The sequence below is a fragment of the Pongo abelii genome, chromosome 3 (assembly GCF_028885655.2).
Source record: "Pongo abelii isolate AG06213 chromosome 3, NHGRI_mPonAbe1-v2.0_pri, whole genome shotgun sequence".
NCBI lineage: Eukaryota > Metazoa > Chordata > Mammalia > Primates > Hominidae > Pongo > Pongo abelii.
Window position 1 is genome coordinate 41,003,827 of NC_071988.2, and position 22,860 is coordinate 41,026,686.

Sequence of the window (22,860 nt, forward strand, 5' to 3'; positions counted from 1 at the left end):
TGTGTGTGTGTGTCTTCTTGGAGGGCAGGGCAGGGAATACAGGCTCCATTGTTTTTCCAGTACAACAGAATTAAGGATAAAGGAAGATCAAGAGAAATAGTTTAAGGCGGTGTTTTTCAAACTGAGTTACCACCTGTTGCTAGGTTATAAAATCAGTTTAGTGGTTTGAAGCCAACATAAAAAAAAAGAACTTTTTTTTTTGTGACACTTCCTATGTCACACAAGGAAGGAAAAATTGCTTGGGGAAACTTCTGTTTCAGTTATATTTATGTGTGTGTGTGTGCTGAGTTGTGATTTAAATTTCTTTTTATGGGTAACAAATAATAGAGTAGAAAGACCAGTGGCTTAAGGTAAATAAACTATAACTAATATCCAGCCTTCCATTATTTCTTTTAAAAGATTTTAAAAGGCCTAATGAGGCTGGGCAATGTGGCTCACACCTGTAATGCCAGCACTTTGGGAGGCCGAGGCAGGCAGATCACTTGAGACCAGGAGTTCGAGACCAGTCTGGACAACATGATGAAACCCTGTCTCTACTAAAAATACAAAAATTAACCAGGCATGTTGGCACACGCCTGTAATCCCATCTACTTGGGAGGCTGAGGCACGAGAATTGCTTGACCCAGGAAGGCGGAGGCTGCAGTGACCTGAGATTGCACCACTCCACTCCAGCCTGGGTGACAGAGTGAGACTCCATCTCAATAAATAAATAAATAAATAAATAAATAAATAAGAGGCCTAATAATAATAATGGCTAATAGTTAAGCACTTAAAATGTGTCAGGTACTGTTCTAAATTCTGTACATTTGATAATCCATAAAATCTCCATAACAGCACTATGAGGAAGATACTGTTACTTTAAATTTTGCATCAGAGCACAGAGAATAGGAAACCTGTTGAAGATTCCATGCCTGTTAAATGGTAGAGCCAGGTTTCAATCAGGTCACGTAACTGCACAGCTCCCTCTGAAAACCACTCTACTTTCTGCCTCAAATTTCAAGACCGAGATTTCCAGATGCCTTTCAGTAAGCCAGGCTAACCACCCTCTCTGGTTTCCCTTTCTTGCTCCAACTGCCTCCCCTCGATGTGAGTGCAAAACAAAAATATTTTAATGTGCATGGTCTTTTTTTCTTTAAAAAATGGAGGTTATAAAAGTAAGTAGAAATAGAGATTCACTGTAACAGAGCATAATCTCAGATCCCTTGCCCTCTGCCTTAGCTTCAAAAAAAGTATCTGTTGCCCCTGCTACCACCATCGGATAAGCTGTAAAATATTCCTGATCTGTGGTAAGTTCCGCCTCATTTATATGCTAGCCAGAAAAACAGTCAAAATTGTGGAATAGCAATCAGAACTGAAGTGAAACAGCATTGGAACCCCAATATGTGGCATGTGTTTGTACTTAAGATTCTTCGGTTTTCTGTACTTTAAAATAAAAGCAGACCATAAATGAGGTGAACATGAAATGGAATCTAAAGTGAAGTGGCCCAAGCAGGCCAACTACCTTTTAAGGAGGCCCTTAAAGATAGCATTTATAGAAGCCCTAACTCATAGATCCCATCAGAACATTTAAGAGACCTCTTTCTTGATTGGACTCTGGTTATTAAATGATCATCTTTTGAGGTAATTCTGAACGTGTTGTTTTGTTACAGTCTTTGATTGGGGTATATATAGCATGTTTTTTGTTCATTCTGGCTTTTATAGGTAGATGGGAAAGTCAGTGTGAATGGAGAGACGGTTCATAGAGAGGAGGAGAAGGAAAGAGAGTGTCCCACGGTGGCACCTGCCCACTCCTTAACCAAATCCCAGATGTTTGAAGGTGTGGCCAGAGTTCACGGGTCTCCACTGGAGCTGAAACAAGACAACGGTAGCATCGAGATCAACATAAAGAAGCCAAACTCTGTTCCCCAAGAGCTCGCAGTAAGAACCAAACATTTCCCCGTCTCCGTTTGGGATAATTCCATGGTGAAAGAACCTGTTTTTAAAAATAAGTAGGTCATGATAATGACCATTTCTTTCTGTGTTGGCGTATTAGTTTGCTAGCGCTGCTGTAAGTACCACAAACTCAGTGGCTTAAACAACAGAAACTGTCTCACAGTCCTGGTAGCTAGAAGTCCAAAACCAAGGTGTTGGCAGGGTTGGCTCCCTCCACTGGTCATGAGAGAGCCTCTGTTCCAGGTCTCTCTCCTAGCCTCTGGTGGCTGCTGGCAATCTTGACGTTCCTGGGCTTATGGATGTGTCATCCCCCTCTCTGCCTTTGTCTTAACTGGTGTTTTCCCTGTGGATGTGTCTGTATTCAGATTTCCCTATTTTATTTTATTTTATTTTATTTTATTTTTTGAGATGGAGTTTCGCTCTTTTTGCCTAGGCTGGAGTGTAATGGCGCGATCTTGGCTCAGTGCAACCTCTGCCTCCAGGCTTCAAGCGATTCTCCTGCCTCATCCTCCCAAGTAACTGGGACTACAGGCATGCACAACTGCACCCAGCTAATTTTGTATTTTTAGTAGAGACAGGTTTCACCATGTTGGCCAGGCTGGTCTTGAACTCCTGACCTCAAGTGATCCACCCACCTCAGCCTCCCAAAAGTGCTGAGATTACAGGCATGAGCTACCACACCTGGCCTAATTTCCCCTTTTTAGAGGAACACCAGTCATACTGAGTAGGTCCACCCTCCTCCAGTGTGACCTCATCTTAACTAATCACATGTGCAGCAGCCCTGTTTCCAAAGGTCACATTCTGAGTAGTAAGGGTTAGGACTTCCATAATATGAATTTTGGGAGACACAATTCAACCTGTATCATTGGTATAATGGAAGGTATTACAATTTATGAGCCAGAAATTACTTTTTCTTGTCTCACTGTTGGTGTCCAGTGTTATAGAAGAATAAGTAAATCTTTAAAATACCTTTTTCCCCCCTGTTTATTTAGGACTTCATTAGACTTGTTAGTGCCATTTGAAAACAACTGGTGCTATCAGAATCTAGCTTTCCATCCCCGGCGATATATTTATAAAAGGGCCTTTTTCTTATTAGTTAAAGAAACAAAAATTCATTTAAAAGCTGAAAGTAATGTAAAGCATGAGAGTACTATTGAATGGCAAAGCTAAAAAATGTATGCTAATTCAGGTACTGCAGAAAAGTGAACTCAAAATAACGTGATATTTGTTTCTTTGGAGTAGAAGGCATCATTGGGAAAATTACACTTTCTTCCATCTCTCACCAGAAAGACTCATGCTGGTTTCACTAATCTAACCAAAGCTGTCACTACACAGATACAGCCCTTCTTTCGGGGTGCGGGCTGGACTCTGTTCAACCTCATTTGTCCTCACCAGAGGCTGAGTTTCTGCTGTTCTAATTTATATATAGCATTTGGGTTTATATTATAGTTACAAGAAGGGAAAAACTGTCAAGATATTTTCCCCCAGGACGTAGAAAGGTTTGGTGTGAAAGGAAACTTCTTCCGTCATCAAGGGAGCTGAGCGTTGTGTGACCCAGCTAGCTAAAACCCACCTAGAAGGCTGGATATCATTATTTTTTTCCTTTATGATTAGTCTTTTGAAGACTAAAATTATGTTTCTTTCAGAGGAGTTGAGAAGATATAATTCTTCCCTGCAGTACCCAAGTGCTCTGTGAAAGAGATTCAAATGGGAGTAGACCAAAATCATTATCTCACCATGGTAACGCGTTTCCTAGTCTCTAGGAGCAGAGTTTTGTGATCCAGGCCAATGCGGAGTCTCTCCTGAACTTGGACTTCCTGGACTTCCATTTGACTTGTCATTTGCATACGTCTTACCTCTGCTAGAGATTTCTTGCAGATGATCACGAGACAGAATATTGAGTTCTGCTAGCAGTGTGAGAACTTAACTGATAAACGTTAACTTATGCTGTTAAAATTAAACTAGAAGCCCCCCAAATTAATTAGACATGGGGTGGCATTGCTTTTCAGGGACAATTAATAATTCTGTTCTTATTTCTCTTTTGCCATTTTTCATGATGAGCATTTTCTAAATTCCCTTCATTAAAAAGATTTCACATTGATTACATATCCCCCAAAGTGTCTTGTTTTAAGAGAAGCAAAATTACACGATCTGAAAGAAACTATGCTTTTTCAAAAGTTTATACATGATCACAGGGAGAAGGATGGCCTTCAGGACTTTCTTCCTAGAAACCAGCCTGATCCGGGTCACCTAAGGATGCAGGTCTAAACTCAGAAAAGCCTGGGAGTCTTTTCCTTTTGTGTATTTCTTCCTTGGAGAAATTGCCTAGTTCAGAGTAATTTCTAGTTCAGTGAACCCTAATGTTTCTGAATAGGTAGTAGTATTTATGGACCCTGTCTATAGTACTTTAGGCTCTTAAATCAACTATGGCAGGGGGTATTGCATTAATTTCTGTGTGGGAAAATCTCTGTATATGTCTGTCAGACTATAAGCTAAGTTGTTAGCTGTACTACATAGGACTGGCTCATTACTAAAATACTCATCATACTCACATGCAACTTAGGATACCACAAGTTTTCCATTCAGAGTGTGTTATCCCAAGAGTCATTTTAAAAGAATCACTTCTCCAGTAAACCTACTCCTCATTTTACTTCTTTGTGCATGATTCCAAGCAAAGCATTTCTTGACTGTTACAGCCAGTATACTCCTGTTAAAAAAAAAAAAGGAATTAATTGATCATGGCAAAATATGGTGGCCAGCTTAGAACAGGAGGCTGCACTTCAGGGCCTCCCAGAGATTGATACCAGCTTGGACTTCATTTTCTGTTTCTAATTCACTCGCCTGATTCTGTGGGGCTGTCAAAAGATTAGTGTTCTTCTTTTTAAATAGTGTCTTTCTTCCAAAAACTGCATTCCCAACAGATACACTCTCTACAGAGGAGTAGCTTCACCCACCACTAAAATGTCACAATTCCTTTAGGGTGAGCTAGAACTGTTCAAAGGGCACAGCAGCAGCAGTAGGCAGGAGCATGAATTCAGGAATGGAGGGAGAACAACAGAGAAGGGCGGCCCGAGACCTGCTGGGGGAAGGGATTGCGTGTGGAGCCTCAGCATCTGGGCCCGGGACGGGCACTATGGATGACATCATATCATCTCTTCAGTTTCCTTCTACCTCATCTTTCTCATTTGAAATTCTTGGGACTGTCACTTTCTTACTTTAGAACTAGATCCTAAATTAAGTTAGGAATTTAAAAAAATGCTTTGTCTGTACCTCCTCATGCCAGATAATTCCCAGTCATCTTCAGTTGAATCACCTTTATGGTAATAAGATTGTGATAGCAGTTACCTTGCAGATGGGCACCTGTTAATTGGTAAATATGAATTAAGGACCTACCCTGTTACCTGTTTTTTGAAATAGAAGAATAAACTTCTAAACTTGCTAGGAAAAAAATGTTCATAAAGCCACTAGAAAAGTATATAGAACAACGTAGAATTAAATACAGAGGGACTCATGACTCAGGATGGTTCACCTTACAACTTTTCAATCCTATGATGGTGCAAAGGCAATATATGTTAAATAGCAACTGTACTTCAAATTTTGAATTTTGATCTTTTCCTGGGCTAGTAATATGCAGTAGGACACTCTCATGATGCTGGGCGTGGTTGTGAGTGAGCCGCAGCTCCCAGTCAGCCACGAGATCACGAGGGTAAACAACCAATACTCTATAGTGCACTGAATCTCCAGATGATTTTGCCCAACCGTGAATGTAAGCGTTCTGAGCATGTTTAAGGTAGGTTAGGCTAAACTATGATGTTTGGTAAGTTGGGTGTATTCAGTACATCTTTGACTTAACGATGTTTTCAATTTACAATGGGTTTATCAGAATGTAACCTTATAAGTCATGGAACGTCTGTACTAGATGGTGGAGTAAGAAAACCAGAGGAATATAAGATTGCAAGGAACAGGCAAGATCCTCGTAGGCTGAGTTTAGTCTGGGAAGGTTTTGTGTGGGATGTGGATTTTGAAACTTGACAGTAAGTGTGGGATTTGTGTTGAAGTGGATGAGGGGCTATTCTACACACCAGAAAGGGCAGAATCAAAGGCATGGACAGTGGTGAGGAGCCCACCAGAGGACCCCAAGAAGGATAAGAGGTGATGAGGGTGCTGTATATTCTAGGCAGAGGGATCAGGTCCTCCTGTGGCCACCCCATCCCTTCGCCCCCAATTGTCCCTGAGATATTTCAGGGGTTTTGTTCATTTCAGCGTCTCTGTTAAAGGCCCAGTGGAAACCTCACACTTTTTTTTCATTTAAAAATATTGGCTTCTGTAAGAAAATCATGTTATAGCACACAAGCAGACTCCTAGAATATAGGACTGTAAAAGAATTTAGAAGGTCTTCTAATCTGATGGCTAATATATCCTATGTTTAGTGGCCTACAGAAAGATATTTTTCGGTATGTCTCCCCCAAAGCTATTCCAATGTTGTCTTGATTCACTGTCAGTTATATTTGTATCTGAAGCTCTTCTTTCCTCAATGGCACCAAAATGACCCTTTTCGAAAATAACAAAAAAATACTTCATACACTAGATCAAAGGTCAGACTCCACCTGAACAAGTCAAACTGGCTAAGCCTCAATTTATATTTAAAAAGAAGCATAATAATAGTATAGACATCAGATGGTTATTGTGAGAATTCATGTCTGTAGAGCACTTAGCACACTGTCAGGGTGACTCAGAGACCACAGGTGCCACTCAGCTATCTTTAATATTGTCATGCAACAAGCGAGAGTAAGGAAGTTATAATATTTAATACATTTTTCAGAAGCCCAAAAAGGCAATCAGTATGAAGTTTTTTGGATTAAAGTAAGATGGTCAAAATTACCATCTTGAGCAGACGTGAATTTCATACAGATGAGATGAATTCCTTTTAATCTTCTAACTCAACTCGTTGTTCCAATTGTAATTCTCTAAAAAACATACAGATGTGGACAGCTTTTTCTAGAAGACAGTTGTCCTTGCAGACACTTACATGATTCTTCCTGCAGCTCTTTTTTTTTTTTTTGTCTTTTTTCCCCCCTTTTGTAGAGAATGGGGTCTCACTATATCGCCCAAGCAGGTCTCAAGCAATTCTCCGGGGCTCAAGCGATTCTCTCACCTCTTCCTCCCTAAGTGCTGGGATTACAGGCATGAGCCACCATGCCCGGCCCTTCCTGCAGCTCTTTTTGCCTCTCCTTTTGTTCCCCCCTTTCCAGTTCTGGCCCCCTCCTGCCACCTAAACTCCTAAGACTCCCACCCATCGACCCCTGTGTCACTCCCTTCCATGCCTGTTCATCAGATCTCTATCAGCAGCTCATCTCAAATGATGTAGCCCGTGCTCTCCCTCCTAGTCAGCACCATCCCACCAGGTTCGTGGCAGTTTTCCTTCATTGACCAAGGGCCAAACTCACCTATTGGGTATCTAAACTACTTCATCTGTTTTTCTCAAACTAAGTCACAAGGTAGGTCTGTTTTTCCCATTTTGAAAAAGCTCTAGGTCTTCCTCTTGAAAATTCAGTACTTATGTTTTCTGATCCAGGAAAACAGACAATCGGATCTTTCTTGAAACGTTGCATTTTGCAGTGAGAGCAGGGTGAAGGCATTTGAGTAGGTGCTGTTTTTCTTATAACTGAGACCAACTGCAAATTCCTTTTAGATGGCAAATGTCAATAAACATTTCTTTAGAAACTGGTTTTCTCCATCTAGAAGTAGTTGTAAGATTGCTAGATTTCATGATTTTCAAAAGTCATTAAATTTATTTAGATAAAGATGCATTTACAGATTTCGAGAAAGCATACATCAGGGAAAATAAAAAAATAACCTGGCCTATCCCTCCAGTTACCTGGCTCAAACCCTCATTTTTTTTTAATTTGAAAAGTTTAGTACAAAAAAAAGTTTAAGACATGGAGAGCCTGATTCTCCATATAGATTCCCTGTCTTCCAGTGGCAGTAGATATTTGGAGGTATAAAAGTGAAAAGAGAAACCCATGCACAGCATATGTGGCACCTGGGTCTGGCACCGCAGTGCCAGAGCATAAATAGACTGATTTTCCAGGCTTGTGTCCAGATAAGTTGTCCAAGACGAGAGCCAGGAAATCACTCAGAGTCACAGAACCGTTGCTCGGGAAAGGACGTTGGACATCACTTGTTCCAACCCATAGAGGTTAAATGATCAGTCCGAGCTCACCAGCAACTCCATGCAAGAAACAGGCCCAGCACCCAGACCCTCAGTCTCAGGAGGGTGCTTGCCCTCCTGCTTCACATGTCTAGTACATCTTCCAATGTCGTTCTCTGGGCCAGTCCACCACCAAGATTCTAGTTAAAATGAGCAGCCAGATGCCAGGTAGGCTTTGGGCTAGACCATGTCTCTCTCAAGCCAGGAAACTGCCACCTCCCACCTGAGGCCCCAGGGCTGAGTCTGGCACCCGGGCAGTTTGGATCGCGTTCTGTTAAGGGGAAGCCAGCTCCTGGCTGAGTCCCATGCAACCTTTCTGTGCTCTCATTCATTCACGTCCAGGGATCTGTTTTTATTTACTTGTTTTCATTCTTGAGAAAGTGTTACCAGTTGGAGAAGGGAAGGGCTCTCCTCTGTTGAGCTGTAACCAAAGAAAATAGGTCAGAAAACACATTTTTCCATCAAGGCGGGTTTGTTTGAAGCAAACCTCTGAGTGTATCCCTGCCAACTTTGAACTCATTTCCTTTGAAGTAATGATGTGAGTACAAAAGTAATAAGCCTCCAGGATGGAGTATCCAGACATAAGTTAATTAACCTGGCTTTGGGGATTTCCCTTGATTACAGATAGCCTATATACATTGCAGAATACAGAAAACTGGAGAAAACATCAACTACCTATTACTCAGCCACTCTGAAATTAATGCTAAGATTTTTAGAAAATGTATATTCTTCTTTTTCTGTGTGTATAAAGTATTTTTAAATGGGTTCCTGTTATTCAAATTGCTTGCTTTTTCTCTTACTTTATCTGAATATTTTGCTAGCAGTAGCCAGATTTTGATGACTAGCATACATTTAAACTAAGCCTGAGAGAATACATTCCATAAATAATGCATAATATTTATTTACTTAACAAGGATTACGTACATATCTGGCCCCTAATTCCTCAGAATGTGAACTGAACAGAAATCCCCAAGATGAGCTGATGGCTGGGGGCAGTTGAGTCCCCAGGAGCCCTAGGAAGGGGAGAGATTCCAGGAGCGTTCTAATCTTTTGCAGAATAAATGAGTGGGAGGTAGAGGAAAGAAAGGGAATGGAAAAAGCAGTTTGAATCACTTCAGCAATAAACAAGACTCTCAGGTGATAGATTGCCTCTCATGTATCAAAACCTCTAAATACTGGAGGACAGCTTGTAGTGGGTGTGACTCCAAGCCCAGATGGTGGAGCATTGAGGTCACCAGCACAGGCAGGGTTCCCACCTCCCCTGCCTTCTAGCGGTATGACCCTCAGTAAGTCGCTTAACCTCCCAGGCCTCAGTTTCTTCACTTGTATAAAGGGAATCATGTTGGTACTTACCTCCTAAGCCTGCACTGAGAATTATGTGAGATAATCGTTATGAAGGGCCCAACAGCACTGACACGTGGCAAGTACAGTAAATATTGATTGCAGTTTCTGCTATTGCTACTATCAATTTACCGTATCAAATGTCAGGATGTAACCTTTAAAGCATCCTTTTATAAGGTAAGTTATCTGGAGTTTAGTATTTGAGTGCTGAGCCATACAGAAATGCCTTGAGAAATGTGAGAATTCTTGAAAGCAGAAGTTCTCCAGCATACATAAGTGGTAAAACATTGCTGGAATGTGGTGCGCTGGTACAATAAGCCTTAGTGAAGTAGTTAGTGCTTGAGCACCCTGTCCCTTTTGCATCACACATTAGGTCTAAAGGGCTTCATGAATTATCTTATTTCATTGATTCTAAGTGGCACACTTTTCACATTTTAACATCTCTAAATCAGATCTGTCTTATAGTCAAAAGTGCATCATAGTTAACAGATGGTGTGTTTTCTTTCTTAGTAGTACCTAAAGTAATACAACTTAAAATTGATGGCATTTTAGATTTAATAAAATATGTTCATTTCTTTGTTCATTTTTGGTCTGGTGAGGCTTTGGCCCTGTTGTGTAGTTATTTATTTTGTTTATAGTATTTGGAAACACCAGTGTTCTCAAGAGGCTCATTCATCAATATGTAACTGCAAATTTGCTTCCCCGTCTCAGATAGTTTTCTATAATGTAATCCATTTGTGGGGAAGGGGAAGCTAAAAATCAGTATTTCTGCCAGTATTTTCTATATAGACCTCATAAAACAAAAATACCATCATGCATTAATATTTCTACATGTGCAAGAGAGCACTTTAAATGATAAAACCCAACTTATTCTTTTGCAATGCTAAACTGGTTGATCTTCAAATCCCGCTGCCATGTTGGTGGTTCATACAGCAAACAGTGTAAACACACACACGCGCCAAAACCTAAATATAACCAAAGAGACCAGTTAACTATTTTCACTCATTGAAGTCTCTTGCAGGGATTCAACTCAGACTTATTGATATATTAAAATATTACAAAATCCAAGGTGATGCATATTTCCTGCCTAGGGTTTTAAAAGTGCATTTTAACTTAATATTATGTTCTTCCAGAATTGATACATGACTATCCATCATTAGAAAATGCCTGTCTAATTATGAGGATTTCAAAACTACTCCATCTTCCAAAGAAAAATCACATTTTTGCCACTAGATGCTATTGTAAAACCTTTTAGAAACTTGAAAGTTTTGTTGTTTAAAATTTCTTTGTTTTTAAAGAATTCAGTGATGGTTTCCACCAATGCATTAACTTTAAATACCTTTCATTTTGAGAGGCAAAATTTGATTTATGGATAAAATATATATGCTTATGAGAGACGAATAAATTCATAGTTCTTGAGAACCCATGAGGATATTTTATGAGTTAATAATGCCTTTTCTGAAACCAACTTTAGCCTTTATCTTAAAACCTTTTAAAATTTATGCAATATTTCATACACACTTTAAAATTTAACTTTAGCTTTTTACAAGAAACTTCTACCAAAAAATGCAATACTCATTAACTTGCTCTCTTTAATTGTCAAAATATAATCTAGCTAGTATTTAATTTAACATTTTATTTATTTTTACTAAGTAAATATTGTAATAGGATAATTTTGGACTTCATTCTAGAGTCAATTGGCTCCCAGTGAAAGACAATGTAAAATTACATTGATTTTGTTTTCCAATTACAGAAGTAATACATAGTCATTATAGAACATTTGGAATATATAAAATGTATGTAAAAGAAGGAAAAGTCACCCAAAATTTAAGCACATTAAAAATAATCACAATTAACATTTTTGTATTTTCATACTATCTTTTTTTCCTATATGTTTATGTACAGGCATGTAATCTTGTACATGTAATCTTATACATGTAAACATCAAACTATATATACAGTTTATACATGTAATCTTATACATGTAAACATCAAACTATATATACAGCTTACATTTCCTATCATTAGTAAGTATTTTCACATATCATTAACTATTATTCAACATCTTATTTTTTCATGATTATATTGCCTTTATGGTCATGCAGTAATTCATTCGATCATTCCCAATTATTGGATTATTTAAGTTGTTCCCATTTTTTTTTACTATTATAAATTCCATCAAGCATAAAACTGACACAATTCAAGTACCACTGAGAGAGAGGAACACAAGCATTAGAGTAATTACTGCAGGTGCCATGGAGATGAACATGACAGTGATGTGCCAAGTGGATTGGACAGTGAGGTTCAAATCACAGAGAGTTCTTGGTGGAGAACAAGGAAGAAAGGCAAACCTGGAGTCCCAGCCATAGAAACAGAAAGGAAATGATTGATATGAAAACTAGTATGTTAGAAACTTAGAAGGACTTGGCAAATGGTGAATATTCATGAGGTATGAGTCAAAGATCACTTCAAAGTTTATGTGATGGGAAGAACTGCTGCCATAAACAGAAATTGTCAAATTTGGAGGAGAAGTCCATTGACTCTAGAGGTGAAACCGAAGCTCTGATGGACTCTCACAGCTGGAGATGAAAATACGAGTTATACACGGAGAATGTAATGGTGAATCCATGGGAATAATTGATATATTTGAGGGTAATTCAGCACAGGTGGGGGAAAACAGGGTCCAGTTGAAATCTTTCAGAATGACCCATATTTTGATGAAAAGGAGTAAGAACCAGTGAGAAAAGAGTAGTCTGAAAGTGAGGAGGAGAGGGAAAAGGAGAGAATGAATTAGAACTCCAGTAATAGAGATTCATTGGGAGCCCAGGAAGGATGAGAACTGCAGACTAAAATCCACAATGCTAAGGGCCACAGGCAGCTATGCCAAGACAGGCCACTGAGAAGTTAATTGTAACCTTTAAAGAACCACAAAAAGACTTCACTGGTGTTATGACCCTAAGCCAGCTTGAAAGGCGTTCAAGAACAAGTGGGTGATAGCCATGATTTTGAACTTTTGGTGGTGAAAGAAAAGAAAATGTGGGATGTGTGTCCGTGGCAGTCATAGGAGGTTTGGGGAGATGGTGAACCGCATGGGTGTCCTGTTCTCCATAGAATGTCTCCTTCCAACCAATCCAGGCTCTCGCCATGAAGCTGCCTGGGAAGTAGAAGAGGGAATTCATATGGCCAAACCACTTTGTTGACCTAAAAATTACTGCTTAAAAAATAATTTTTAGAACCTTTAAAGGAATCATTTATTCAAGGGGGAAAAAAATCTCTTTTTCAGGCAACCACTGAGAAAACGGAACCGAATAGTCAAGAGGACGAGAATGATGGTGGAAAACCAAGAAAAGGGAATATAGAACTTGCCTCATCAGGTTTGTTTCATAAGAGACTAGTGTTAAGGCAAATCATGGTAACTGTTTAAGATGTGATGGAAATAGTCAAGAGTTTTTCCTACTGAGCCGCAGAAAAGTAGTAATTAGACTCTAGGAGTGGTGCGGTTGTGCTGCCACCTAGAGGCTTCCTGGGGAAGTTCTGCCCATATGGTTAATGCTGCTGTGAAAATAGGAGCCCATGCTTTTTCTTAAAGCTACCCAGTTTTATTTTGTTTTTTAAAATATTTATCTCTATAATCATAAAGAATATTGTATTCTCCCATATAAATCATGCTAAAAATTGAGGGTAAGATTTTGACACACAGTAACAGCAATAGATAAGCGAGAGGTCAAAAACATAAAAATAGATGCTGAAATGGTAAAGCTCATGTATAGTTAAAAATGAATAAAATAATGCCATGAATCTGGACAGTGAGTATAATATACTGTATTCGTTGTTTTAGGAAGGAGACCCTGTTCCCGAAACTCTTGTTCCTCAATATTTTTTGCAGCCTTATCAATATGTTTAACACTTTTCTTCTTTTGATAAACAGTAAAACCTCTCACCCTCTTTCAATACCAAATTATTATTTTTATAAGGCCTTTCTCAAGTGTTTACCACTTGAGAAAAATAATTTGTCAATTACCAAATTATTTTTAGGTAACATTTTTAAATAAATTAAATATCACTTAAAATAATAGCATGTACTTTTTCAAACTAGATTGTGCCTTCACATTTTGATATGCCCCCTTAGGTAGTGACTTTTCCACCCCTTCTAAAGTGAACCTAATTCTTCTTTATGTATCAGAGAACACTTTATTTTCATTGCGTTATATACATATACCCCACAATCCATAACACATTCCAATTAAGAAATTCTGATGTTAAAATGGAGCATTGAAATACAAAAAAAGGAAGCATCAGGTTGCTGCTCATTCACTGGGATAGAAACTACCTGTAGATGTTCTCTTATCTAGCCCAGCTGTCATAATCATTATATATTTCGTGTCAGCACTCTGTTCCATGTGGTGTTATTCAGATGTAAACCGTGACCCTTACTAAAAACTTAAGTTCTTCATAGCGTGGTTATAGGATGTGATTTATGTTGCTTGTTGTTCAGTACCATGAAAGAGCTTTGGGAATTCCAGCATCTTAGGCTCTTTTATATCTCTCAGCACACTGTCATGCAGCTTTTATTGCCAGGACGGGATATGGACTGAATGTGCTTCATGGCATTGCAGAATAAATGGTCCTATAGTTATTTGATTTTCTTTTCCTTCTCTGTGTTTCTGGATGTAACTCCATTGCAGAACCACAGCATTTTACAACAACTGTGACTCGATGCAGCCCGACCGTGGCCTTTGTGGAATTTCCCTCCAGCCCCCAGCTGAAGAACGATGTGCCAGAAGAAAAAGACCAGAAGAAACCAGAAAATGAAATGAGTGGAAAGGTGGAGTTGGTGCTGTCACAAAAGGTGAAGTGCAGAGTGGAGGAAAGCGGTTAAACCCACAAGTTAACATGGCCCCATATTACAGCTAGCTGCTGCGGTGGCAGTTGTGAATAATGAAGATTTATTTCTCTCCTCATCTTTTTTCCTATCTTTAATCTGTAGTTTTTCTTTTTCGTGTGTGTGTGTGTGTGTGTGTGTGTGTGTGTGTGTGTGTGTGTGTGTGTGTGTGTGTGTGTGTGTGTGTGTGTGTGTGTGTGTGTGTGTGTGTGTGTGTGTGTGTGTGTGTGTGTGTGTGTGTGTGTGTGTGTGTGTGTGTGTGTGTGTGTGTGTGTGTGTGTGTGTGTGTGTGTGTGTGTGTTTTGGAGTTTTGCTCTGACTGCCCAGGCTGGAGTGCAGTGGCGTGATCATTGCTCACCACAACTTCTACCTCCCGGGTTCAAGTGATTCTCCTGCCTCAGGCTCCCGAGTAGCTGGGATTATAGGCGTCTGCCACCATGCCCAGCTAATTTTTATATTTTTAGTAGAGACGGGGTTTCACCATGTTGACCAGGCTGTTCTTTGTGGAAAAGTGTAATATAAGTTCTAAAGCCTTGCAGTTAGGTTTTAGTTTGCTGTGTGTGTTTGCTTATTTGCTTTTTAACCCATCAGCTTACTGGCGAGTCTCTCTCCAATAATCACCTATTTATTAGCAGTGGTAATTCTGATGCCAGTGGATTTGGATAACAAGAAACCTAGAGAATTATTATTCTGATATAATAGGTTTTAAAGTCTTGTTTTTGTTAAAGTTTCTTCCTTATTTAGAGTCTCATCTCATTCACATTAGTTTGATTTGTTTTCAGGTACAGAGTTTAAAAATATTCATCAGTTACACCAGTTGTTCGCAACCTTGATTACTCTTGGGAATTTAAAAAATAACAAGCTAGCTGGATGTGGTGGCTCACAACTGTAATCCCAGCACTTTGGGAGGCTGGGGCAGGAGGATCACTTGAGCCCAGGAGTTCAAGACCAGCCTGGGCAACCCAGAAAGTCTTCATCTCTACAGAAAAAAAAAAAAAATAGTAATAATAGTTAGCCAGGCATGGTGGTGAGCGCCTGTAGTTCCAGGTACTGTGGAGGCTTAGGTGGGAGGATCACTTAGCCCAAGAGGTCAAGGCTGCTCTGAGCTGTGATTATACCACTGCACTCTAACCTGGGCGACACAGCTAGACCCCATCTACAAACAAACAAAAAAATCCAAGCCCATCCCAGACCAAATAAATTAGAATCTCTGGAGGCAGAGCCCAGGCGTCTGTATTTTTTAAAGCTCCCAGGTAATTTTAATGGGCCACCAAGACGGAAAACCACGGACTTGCACAACTGGAAGACTATCCGTAGTGGTGTACCACCTTTCAGAATGAACCCTCAATTTGGATATGACCTTAAAGTGAAAAATCTACCACTTGTAGTTCCAGTTTATTCATCATTTACTCAACCAGTATTGGCTGTGCACCTACTATGTCATGCGTGGCCCTCTGCTAGGTACTGGATAGTCAACAGTGAGCATGACGCACTCCCTGGCCTTAGGAGCTGGGAATTCTGTATCCTTGGTAGAGCCTCTAAAATGCCTGTTGCCTTGATGCGTTTTCAGTATTTGAAACCCTAGCTATTCTTCATTTTTATAGATAATTAATGGTCTGCAGGTCTGGAAAGGGGAACTAAACTGGGGGTCAAACGTTGGGAGGCAGGCAGAATTTCCTACCTTTGCAGGTTTCGCTTTATCAGTATCACACTAGTTACTATTATTTATTATCCTTTCAAATTTACTTGCTTTTCCCACTTAAATCTAAACTGAAAGGAAAAATCTGTATCATTGCAAGTAAAACATATAACTCGAACAGAATGAATACCCTAAGTAAAAAGTAGTCATTGTGAACCTCATCTGTGCAACCTCATCTTGGAGTTCATCTGTGGATCACCAGAGTCACACCTGCCCTATTATGGAAAAAAGTGTTTTCAGGAGTTCTTCAGTTTGTTCGTGTGTATGTTTTTGTGCATTGTGCCTTTTGGTCATCTGGTAAACATTATTCTCAGAATATTTTTTAAGCGTAAAATAAAATACACAGGATTACCAAGTTGTTCTTGGTATCATGTGGTACCAAATATATATATAGCCCCTGAATACTGTTTTGTTGACTCCAGGATAAGAACCCCTGCCAGTTGATGAGCAAATGGAATCATGGTCTTTGAATCAAACACTTTTCTCACTTAGACTATGTGAATTTCTCCCTTTTCTTCCTTTCCTACTGTACAGTTAGCTCTTAGATAAAGGGCGAATGGTGGCCACCATGATTGCAGCAGCTTTTATTTCCTAGTTTCACTTGAGAGTGTTTCCTTTGTAAAACAAAGCACCTATGCTTACAGGCTTACCTTTTTACATAGCGGTCATTTTGATCATTGCTGATCACCCTTAACTGTTTCATTTACAACCAGGCATTACTGAAACGTGTTTTTGCCAGCCTCCACTATGAGGAAATGCTATGAGGTTAAGGATTGGTGGGTTGTCAGCTTCGGGAAGGCTAGACCTTATTATTTGCTGTGTAGCACCAACGTTCATTTGGACACCTCGTTGACCTCTGTAATGCAGAATGAGGTGATTAGTTTTCTTCAAGATTCTCTTCGAGTTGAATATATTATTCATAAAAATAAATCCTTCTGAGGATAAATTCTAACATTAATTTATTCTGAGAACCAAATTAGGGATCAGTGTAAGATGAAACAAGTGCTCTGTGGTCTCACTCACCCTGAGGTCATTGATCTATCGGGAACAGAGCCACCAGCCAAAGAGTGAATCAGAGAAGGTCCTGCAAGCAGCTGAAAAAAACATAAATTTATACAGCCACGCTCCTCATTCAGACCTATGCACAGTGTCAACCAATGCTTATTTTAGACATTTTTGTTTCAATAAGTTTGGCAATCTGGTCTTTCAGCAATCAGCTAATCAGAAGCAACAAATCAGAAGAAGGGTGTTTCTACTAAAGGTCATTCAGATTAGGGAGGAACAAAAGTAGCAATAACAAGAAAAATCTATTTTACAAAGCAAACATAAGAATTTTTAAAGTCTGTAATTTTGGAACTATTTACAAGTAGTGACGAGTAGTCTAACATGCCTCAAAAATTCCCTAAGGGCATCAGATACTAAGGCACTGTTCGACAGTGGTTATTTATAATAATGCTTCTTTGTCAACAGGCAAAGTATACTGTCTTTAATGTGCTTTGCATAAATTTATGGGGGGTTATGTAATGTCTTTAGAATAATGTCCATTGAAAAGTAATACTACTTTAATGTTTAGCACTTATAGAGTAAGATTTGTTTTAATTATCTTATGTGGAACATCTAATCTCCTGACATTACAAATTCAGTTTTGTGTGGTACCATGAAGTGAATTTGTGATTGTTCAATAAGAAAATAAGAGAGTAATGTATAATTCCAAAGAAGGAATATTGTCTTCTGGTTTGGAGAAAAGTGATCATTACATTTTTACGCTCATGTTTGATTTATTTAAAAAATTGACTATTAATGTAGAGAAGGATGAAAGCATTTTAGGGAAGAAACAAAAAATGAAATGTTTAAATTTAAATGTTAAATGTTTGAACTGAATGACTTCTGTAACAGCCATGGATCCTTAAATTGTGTGTCGCCTGTGCATTTGTTAATGGACAGTTCTTGTAATGTTTATACCTGTTGTCCATTGTCCAGGTGGTAAAGCCAAAATCTCCAGAACCCGAAGCAACGCTGACATTTCCATTTCTGGACAAAATGCCTGAAGCCAACCAACTACATTTGCCAAATCTCAATTCTCAAGGTAAAGAGGACATGTTTTATTTTAGGTCTACATGTTCTGGGCCCATCTGTAGTAAACTATTACTTAATTTAAAGGAAGATTATGTCCTTTATGTTGCTATTCCTTTAGCCAGGGTGTTTGCCAGAGTCTGTGATAGCTGAATTTATGACTTCAGAATGGAAAGCTGGAGCTGGATTCTCTATTTGAGCAGACCAGGAACCCTAGCTGCCAAGGCCATTTGGTCAGCCAGGCACTATAGGCACAATAGAGCCTATACAAGTGTTAGAGCTTTAAAATTTTTGTATTATCAAAATTAGCTGGGTGTGGTGGCGTGTGCCTTTAGTCCCGGCTACTTGGGAGGCTGAGGCAGGAGAATTGCTTGAACCTGGGAGGCAGAGGTTGCAGTGAGCTGAGATCATGCCACTGCACTCCAGCCTGGTGACAGAGGTGTCTCAAAAAAATAATTTATATTATCTCCAAAATATAAAAAGATAAAAAGTCATAAAATCAGAAATTAATATACTTAATAAAAAGTTTAATATTATGTATATTTCACTGTTAATTCTAGTCTTCATAAATGTCCATTTAATTTGACAGTAATTTTGAGAAAAAGCCTTATTTTTTTTTTAATCCACAATAATTCCTGGGTGCATGATGATTATTGAGAAATCATTCACCATCATAGATTAAACAGGTTATAAACAAACATTTTAATCTTTATGTGTGTGTATTACATAAATTACATTCTCATATATATATGAGAAATGTGTGTGTGTGTGTAATACACATACATAATACTAAAGATTTAAAAATGTTTAACACATACATACTGAGGATATATTTTAATATGTTTGATGTATTTTAATGTGTTTGATATAATGTGGGAAGGGGTTGCCTCTAGAAACGTGGGCATTTAGGGCCTATAAGAAGGTCTTAAAATGGCATTGACCACTGAAAATTCCCCAGGTACTGTGTAGACCATATATAGGGTTGTGAATTCACCCCATTACTCTTTAAGAACCCAATTTGAATCCCTTTATCCTAGTGGGAATCCCAGGTGCCCATGACCACCAGAAAGGGCCCTGAGGGATGTGAACAGTGGAGGATGGGTTCTGAGAATTCCACAACCCAGAGGGACTATTCTTCAAAACAACTAGACCGCAGAGTTTTACTGCTGTGAGATCTCTCTCTAGATGTGGAAATGGGCCAGATGCAGTGGCTCACGCCTGTAATCCCAATACTTTGGGAGGCCGAGGCAGGAGGAGCACTTGAGGCCAGGAGTTGAGACCAGCCTGGGCAACATAGCAAGACTTTGTCGCTACCAAAAAAAAAAAGATTTAAATATAAACATTTTTTAAAAAAAGAAACAGCCAGAGTTCAGGAGGCAAGAACTGTAGGGTTTCTTGTTTTTCTTTTTTAATAGACTTTCCCCAGTGTGTTTTGTAGATTTAGCTTATTTTTACTTTTCTTTTTAAGGGTGGGCAGCTATTTGAGCCGCTGGCAGAATCTGAGTTGGCTTCCATTAGTTATTATTGATGTTTGGCAGATAAGTTGGGTTTTATCTACATAACAGGAAACTCTTGGCAATAATTAACTGGTACATGTACTGATGGATACTAGGTTCTTAATGTGGAAAGAAGTTTAATACTGTTTTCAAAGCATTTGTCTTAAATTTGTCCATCCTATTGTACTGAAGGGAATTAAAAATAAAGTGTCACAACTGGGCCAGCAAATGGCCATATTTGGACCAATTTTAATTCTGCCCTATTTCTAGTACTTTGTAATTGTGTAGATAAGTGGTATAGAGAGGGAATAAATATTTTAAGCCATTTTGAAGCCATGTTTTGTTTTCTTATAAATTTACAAATTCCATTACTTATTGTGAGGCATTTTGATTTTGTAAAATGTGCTGCTGAATTGAGAAACTTTACTTCATTCTTTACCCAACTCGAATGATTAAAAAATAAAATTTAGTAGAGTACTGAAACATTTCAAAATGTATTCTTTAAGATAGAATTTGGAATACACCAGTTGTATACTTGTATTAGTTTGTTTTCATGCTGTGGATAAAGACATACCTGAGACTGGGTAATTTATAAAGGAAAGAGGCTTCATTGACTCACAGTTCTGCATGGCTGGAGAGGCCTCACAGTCATGGTGGAAGATGAAGGAAGAGCAACAGGACATCTTACATGGTGGCCAGCAAAGAGAGAGCTTGTGCAGGGAAACTCCCCTTTATAAAACCATCAGATCTCTTGAGACTTATTCACTATCACAAGAATAGCACAAGAAAGACCCACCCTCATGATTCAATTACCTCCCACCAGGTCCCTCCCATGACATGTGGGAATCATGGGAGCTACGATTCAAGATTTGTGAGGGGACATAGCCAAACCATATGAATACTTTTATCTGGTTCATGGAAACTATAATTATAGCTGCATGCTCTGGAGACAGAATGCCTGGGTTCAAATTTTTGTGTGTCTAGTTCTTAGCTGTGTGACCTTACCCATCAGATTTCCCCTAATCTCTAATCAGCACCTGTAAACTAGAAATAGTACCAGTAATAACCTCATAGGGATATTAGAAATACCAAATGGGAGAATCCATAAAAAGTGTTTAGCTCAATACCTGGCCCAGAATAAGCATTCATAATATAATCTAGTAATTGTGGAATAGCAGCAGGAGGAGTAAAAGAATAGAGCAAGACGCCAGGCAGAAATAAACTACTCTCGAATCCTTTCTTTAAAATAAGAGTGTTCATGTTGTGGAGATCGGGTTTTTCACTGTGGTTCTCAAACCCTGTGTGCCAGGGTCCCTGTAGGGCTTGGAGCCCACTCTCACAGTGTCTCATTCAGTAGGTCTAGGCTGGGGCCTGAAGATTTGCATTTCTTACAGGTTCCCAGGTGATGCTCATGCTGCACATCTCACCACACTCTGAAAACCACTGGCCTCAAGTATTTATTTAAATTGTGCACCAAAAATATCACTGATTGATATGAAAATAACAGTAATAATTGCTTGACATTTATAAAGTTTCCATCTTTCAAGAAGCTAGAGACCTCTAATAAATATAACCTTAAAATACATGATTTGTCTTCAATTGGGATGGGGAAATGGGGGAGGCACAGGTCTCTGCCCAACACCCATTTAAGGGACTGATCTGAAGTCAAGCATCAAGTCCAATGAAACTCTAGGGTTAGGATCAGGTATCCTGGAGCCACACATAATACTTTCTCCCCCAGAAAGTGGTCTCTCCTCCATTTCTATAAAGTCATCCATTCATAGACTGGTCATACAGGTCACTGAAGATCTGCTGATCGACCCTAATGATGTTCCACACGTTTTCCTTACACACACACCCAGGCATTCAGTCTTTAAATGCCCTGAAAACAGTCATAAAATACATTTGAAAGTTACAAATTTCCTTTTCTTAGCTGCCTCTCAGCAGCAGAAAGATATCTCAAACTGATGTTTCAGTAAAATATGTGCACATTAAAAACTGATTTTTTTCATTGAAAATGACGAGAACAGCAGAGTTTAAGGATGCAAATCCTTGCCATGAGTCACCACAGAAAGGCATATACACAGCCTTTATTTATACACACAAAAAACTTCTGCCACAGACTTCTATACATAAACTTTAGGAAGTGTAATGTATATGAGATAGTAATTAAACCACCCATCTTTGCTGCCTTTTATACTTTTCTAGTGTTCTCCAAAAAGCAATACAAATTGAACATTTTTGTTCTTGCATAGCATATCATTCTATCATTTTGAGATTTAACATTTTAACACTATCACCATTAAGTATGACCCTATGAAATTTCATCTAACACCAGAGAAGACAAACAATAGCATAAACTGTCCTGGTTCTGTTGATTTTGTACATGTCGTCAGGTTTTATATGTGTGTTATTAAGACATTTTGTACTGTAGATTTACTGACTCTCAATTCTGGTATTGACTAGTGCCAAACCCCCTATAGTCCTTGGGAGCATGGTTCTATTCAGTTCTCACCCCAGTTTTCATGGTTTTCTGTTTGTTCTGTTCTGCCATCTGATCTAGAGTCGCCTGGCACTGCCAGTGTTCCGCTTAGAGTTCAGAACTCTTGGCGACGATCCCAGTTTTTCTCCCAGTCAGGTAAACTGCATACTGGGTAGCTGTATTTCTTTTGTGTGAAAATCCATGTTGGGGCGATTAATGATGTCTGGCACTTGTCTTCATTTCTGATTTCTGGGGAAAAAATTATTTCTTATGCACAGTTAGCAAAGAGCTAGTTCTTTGATATTACTACCAGTTATGCTAAAATTGGGGGTAGGGGGAGAGGAATCACACAACTTTATGTTGATTTCAAGAATTCAAAGAAATAATAATATTCATCATTTTCTTGATAGTTCCCTGCCTTTAAAAAAAAAAAAAGATTAAAAGCATTTACCGGAAACTGATCATGGTTCTCTTGTTAACTGTGTCACTGTGTTTGCTTCCTGGGTGACATCTGGCCTCTCTTTGTATGGTACTTCTCCATGCCAGACAGTGAGGGAACTGCTCAGTCAAGCCACAATGCAAGGTGCACTAAGAATCAGTACTAATAGGAACAGTTTTTGCTTCCTGTAGTCTAGTACCTGGTGTTAATTGATGCGATCAATCATTTGATAGTGGTTTAAACTTCTTTTGGTGATGGGTGCAACCTGCTACAGGGGTTGTCTGCTTTATTATGATTTTCTAATG

General features: G+C 39.0%; 1 protein-coding gene across 18 annotated transcripts in view; it reads left to right on the top strand.

The window, feature by feature from the left end:
• Positions 1-22,860, top strand: part of LIMCH1 (LIM and calponin homology domains 1) — a 339,850-nt gene that overhangs the window by 288,244 nt on the left and 28,746 nt on the right. For all 18 annotated transcript variants that reach the window (XM_054553854.2, XM_054553846.2, XM_054553849.2 and 15 more), the window contains 4 exons: positions 1,702-1,917; positions 12,768-12,858; positions 14,170-14,333; positions 18,046-18,151. In XM_054553854.2, the coding sequence (XP_054409829.2) occupies positions 1,702-1,917; positions 12,768-12,858; positions 14,170-14,333; positions 18,046-18,151 (577 nt within the window). The remainder of the gene's footprint in view (positions 1-1,701; positions 1,918-12,767; positions 12,859-14,169; positions 14,334-18,045; positions 18,152-22,860) is intronic.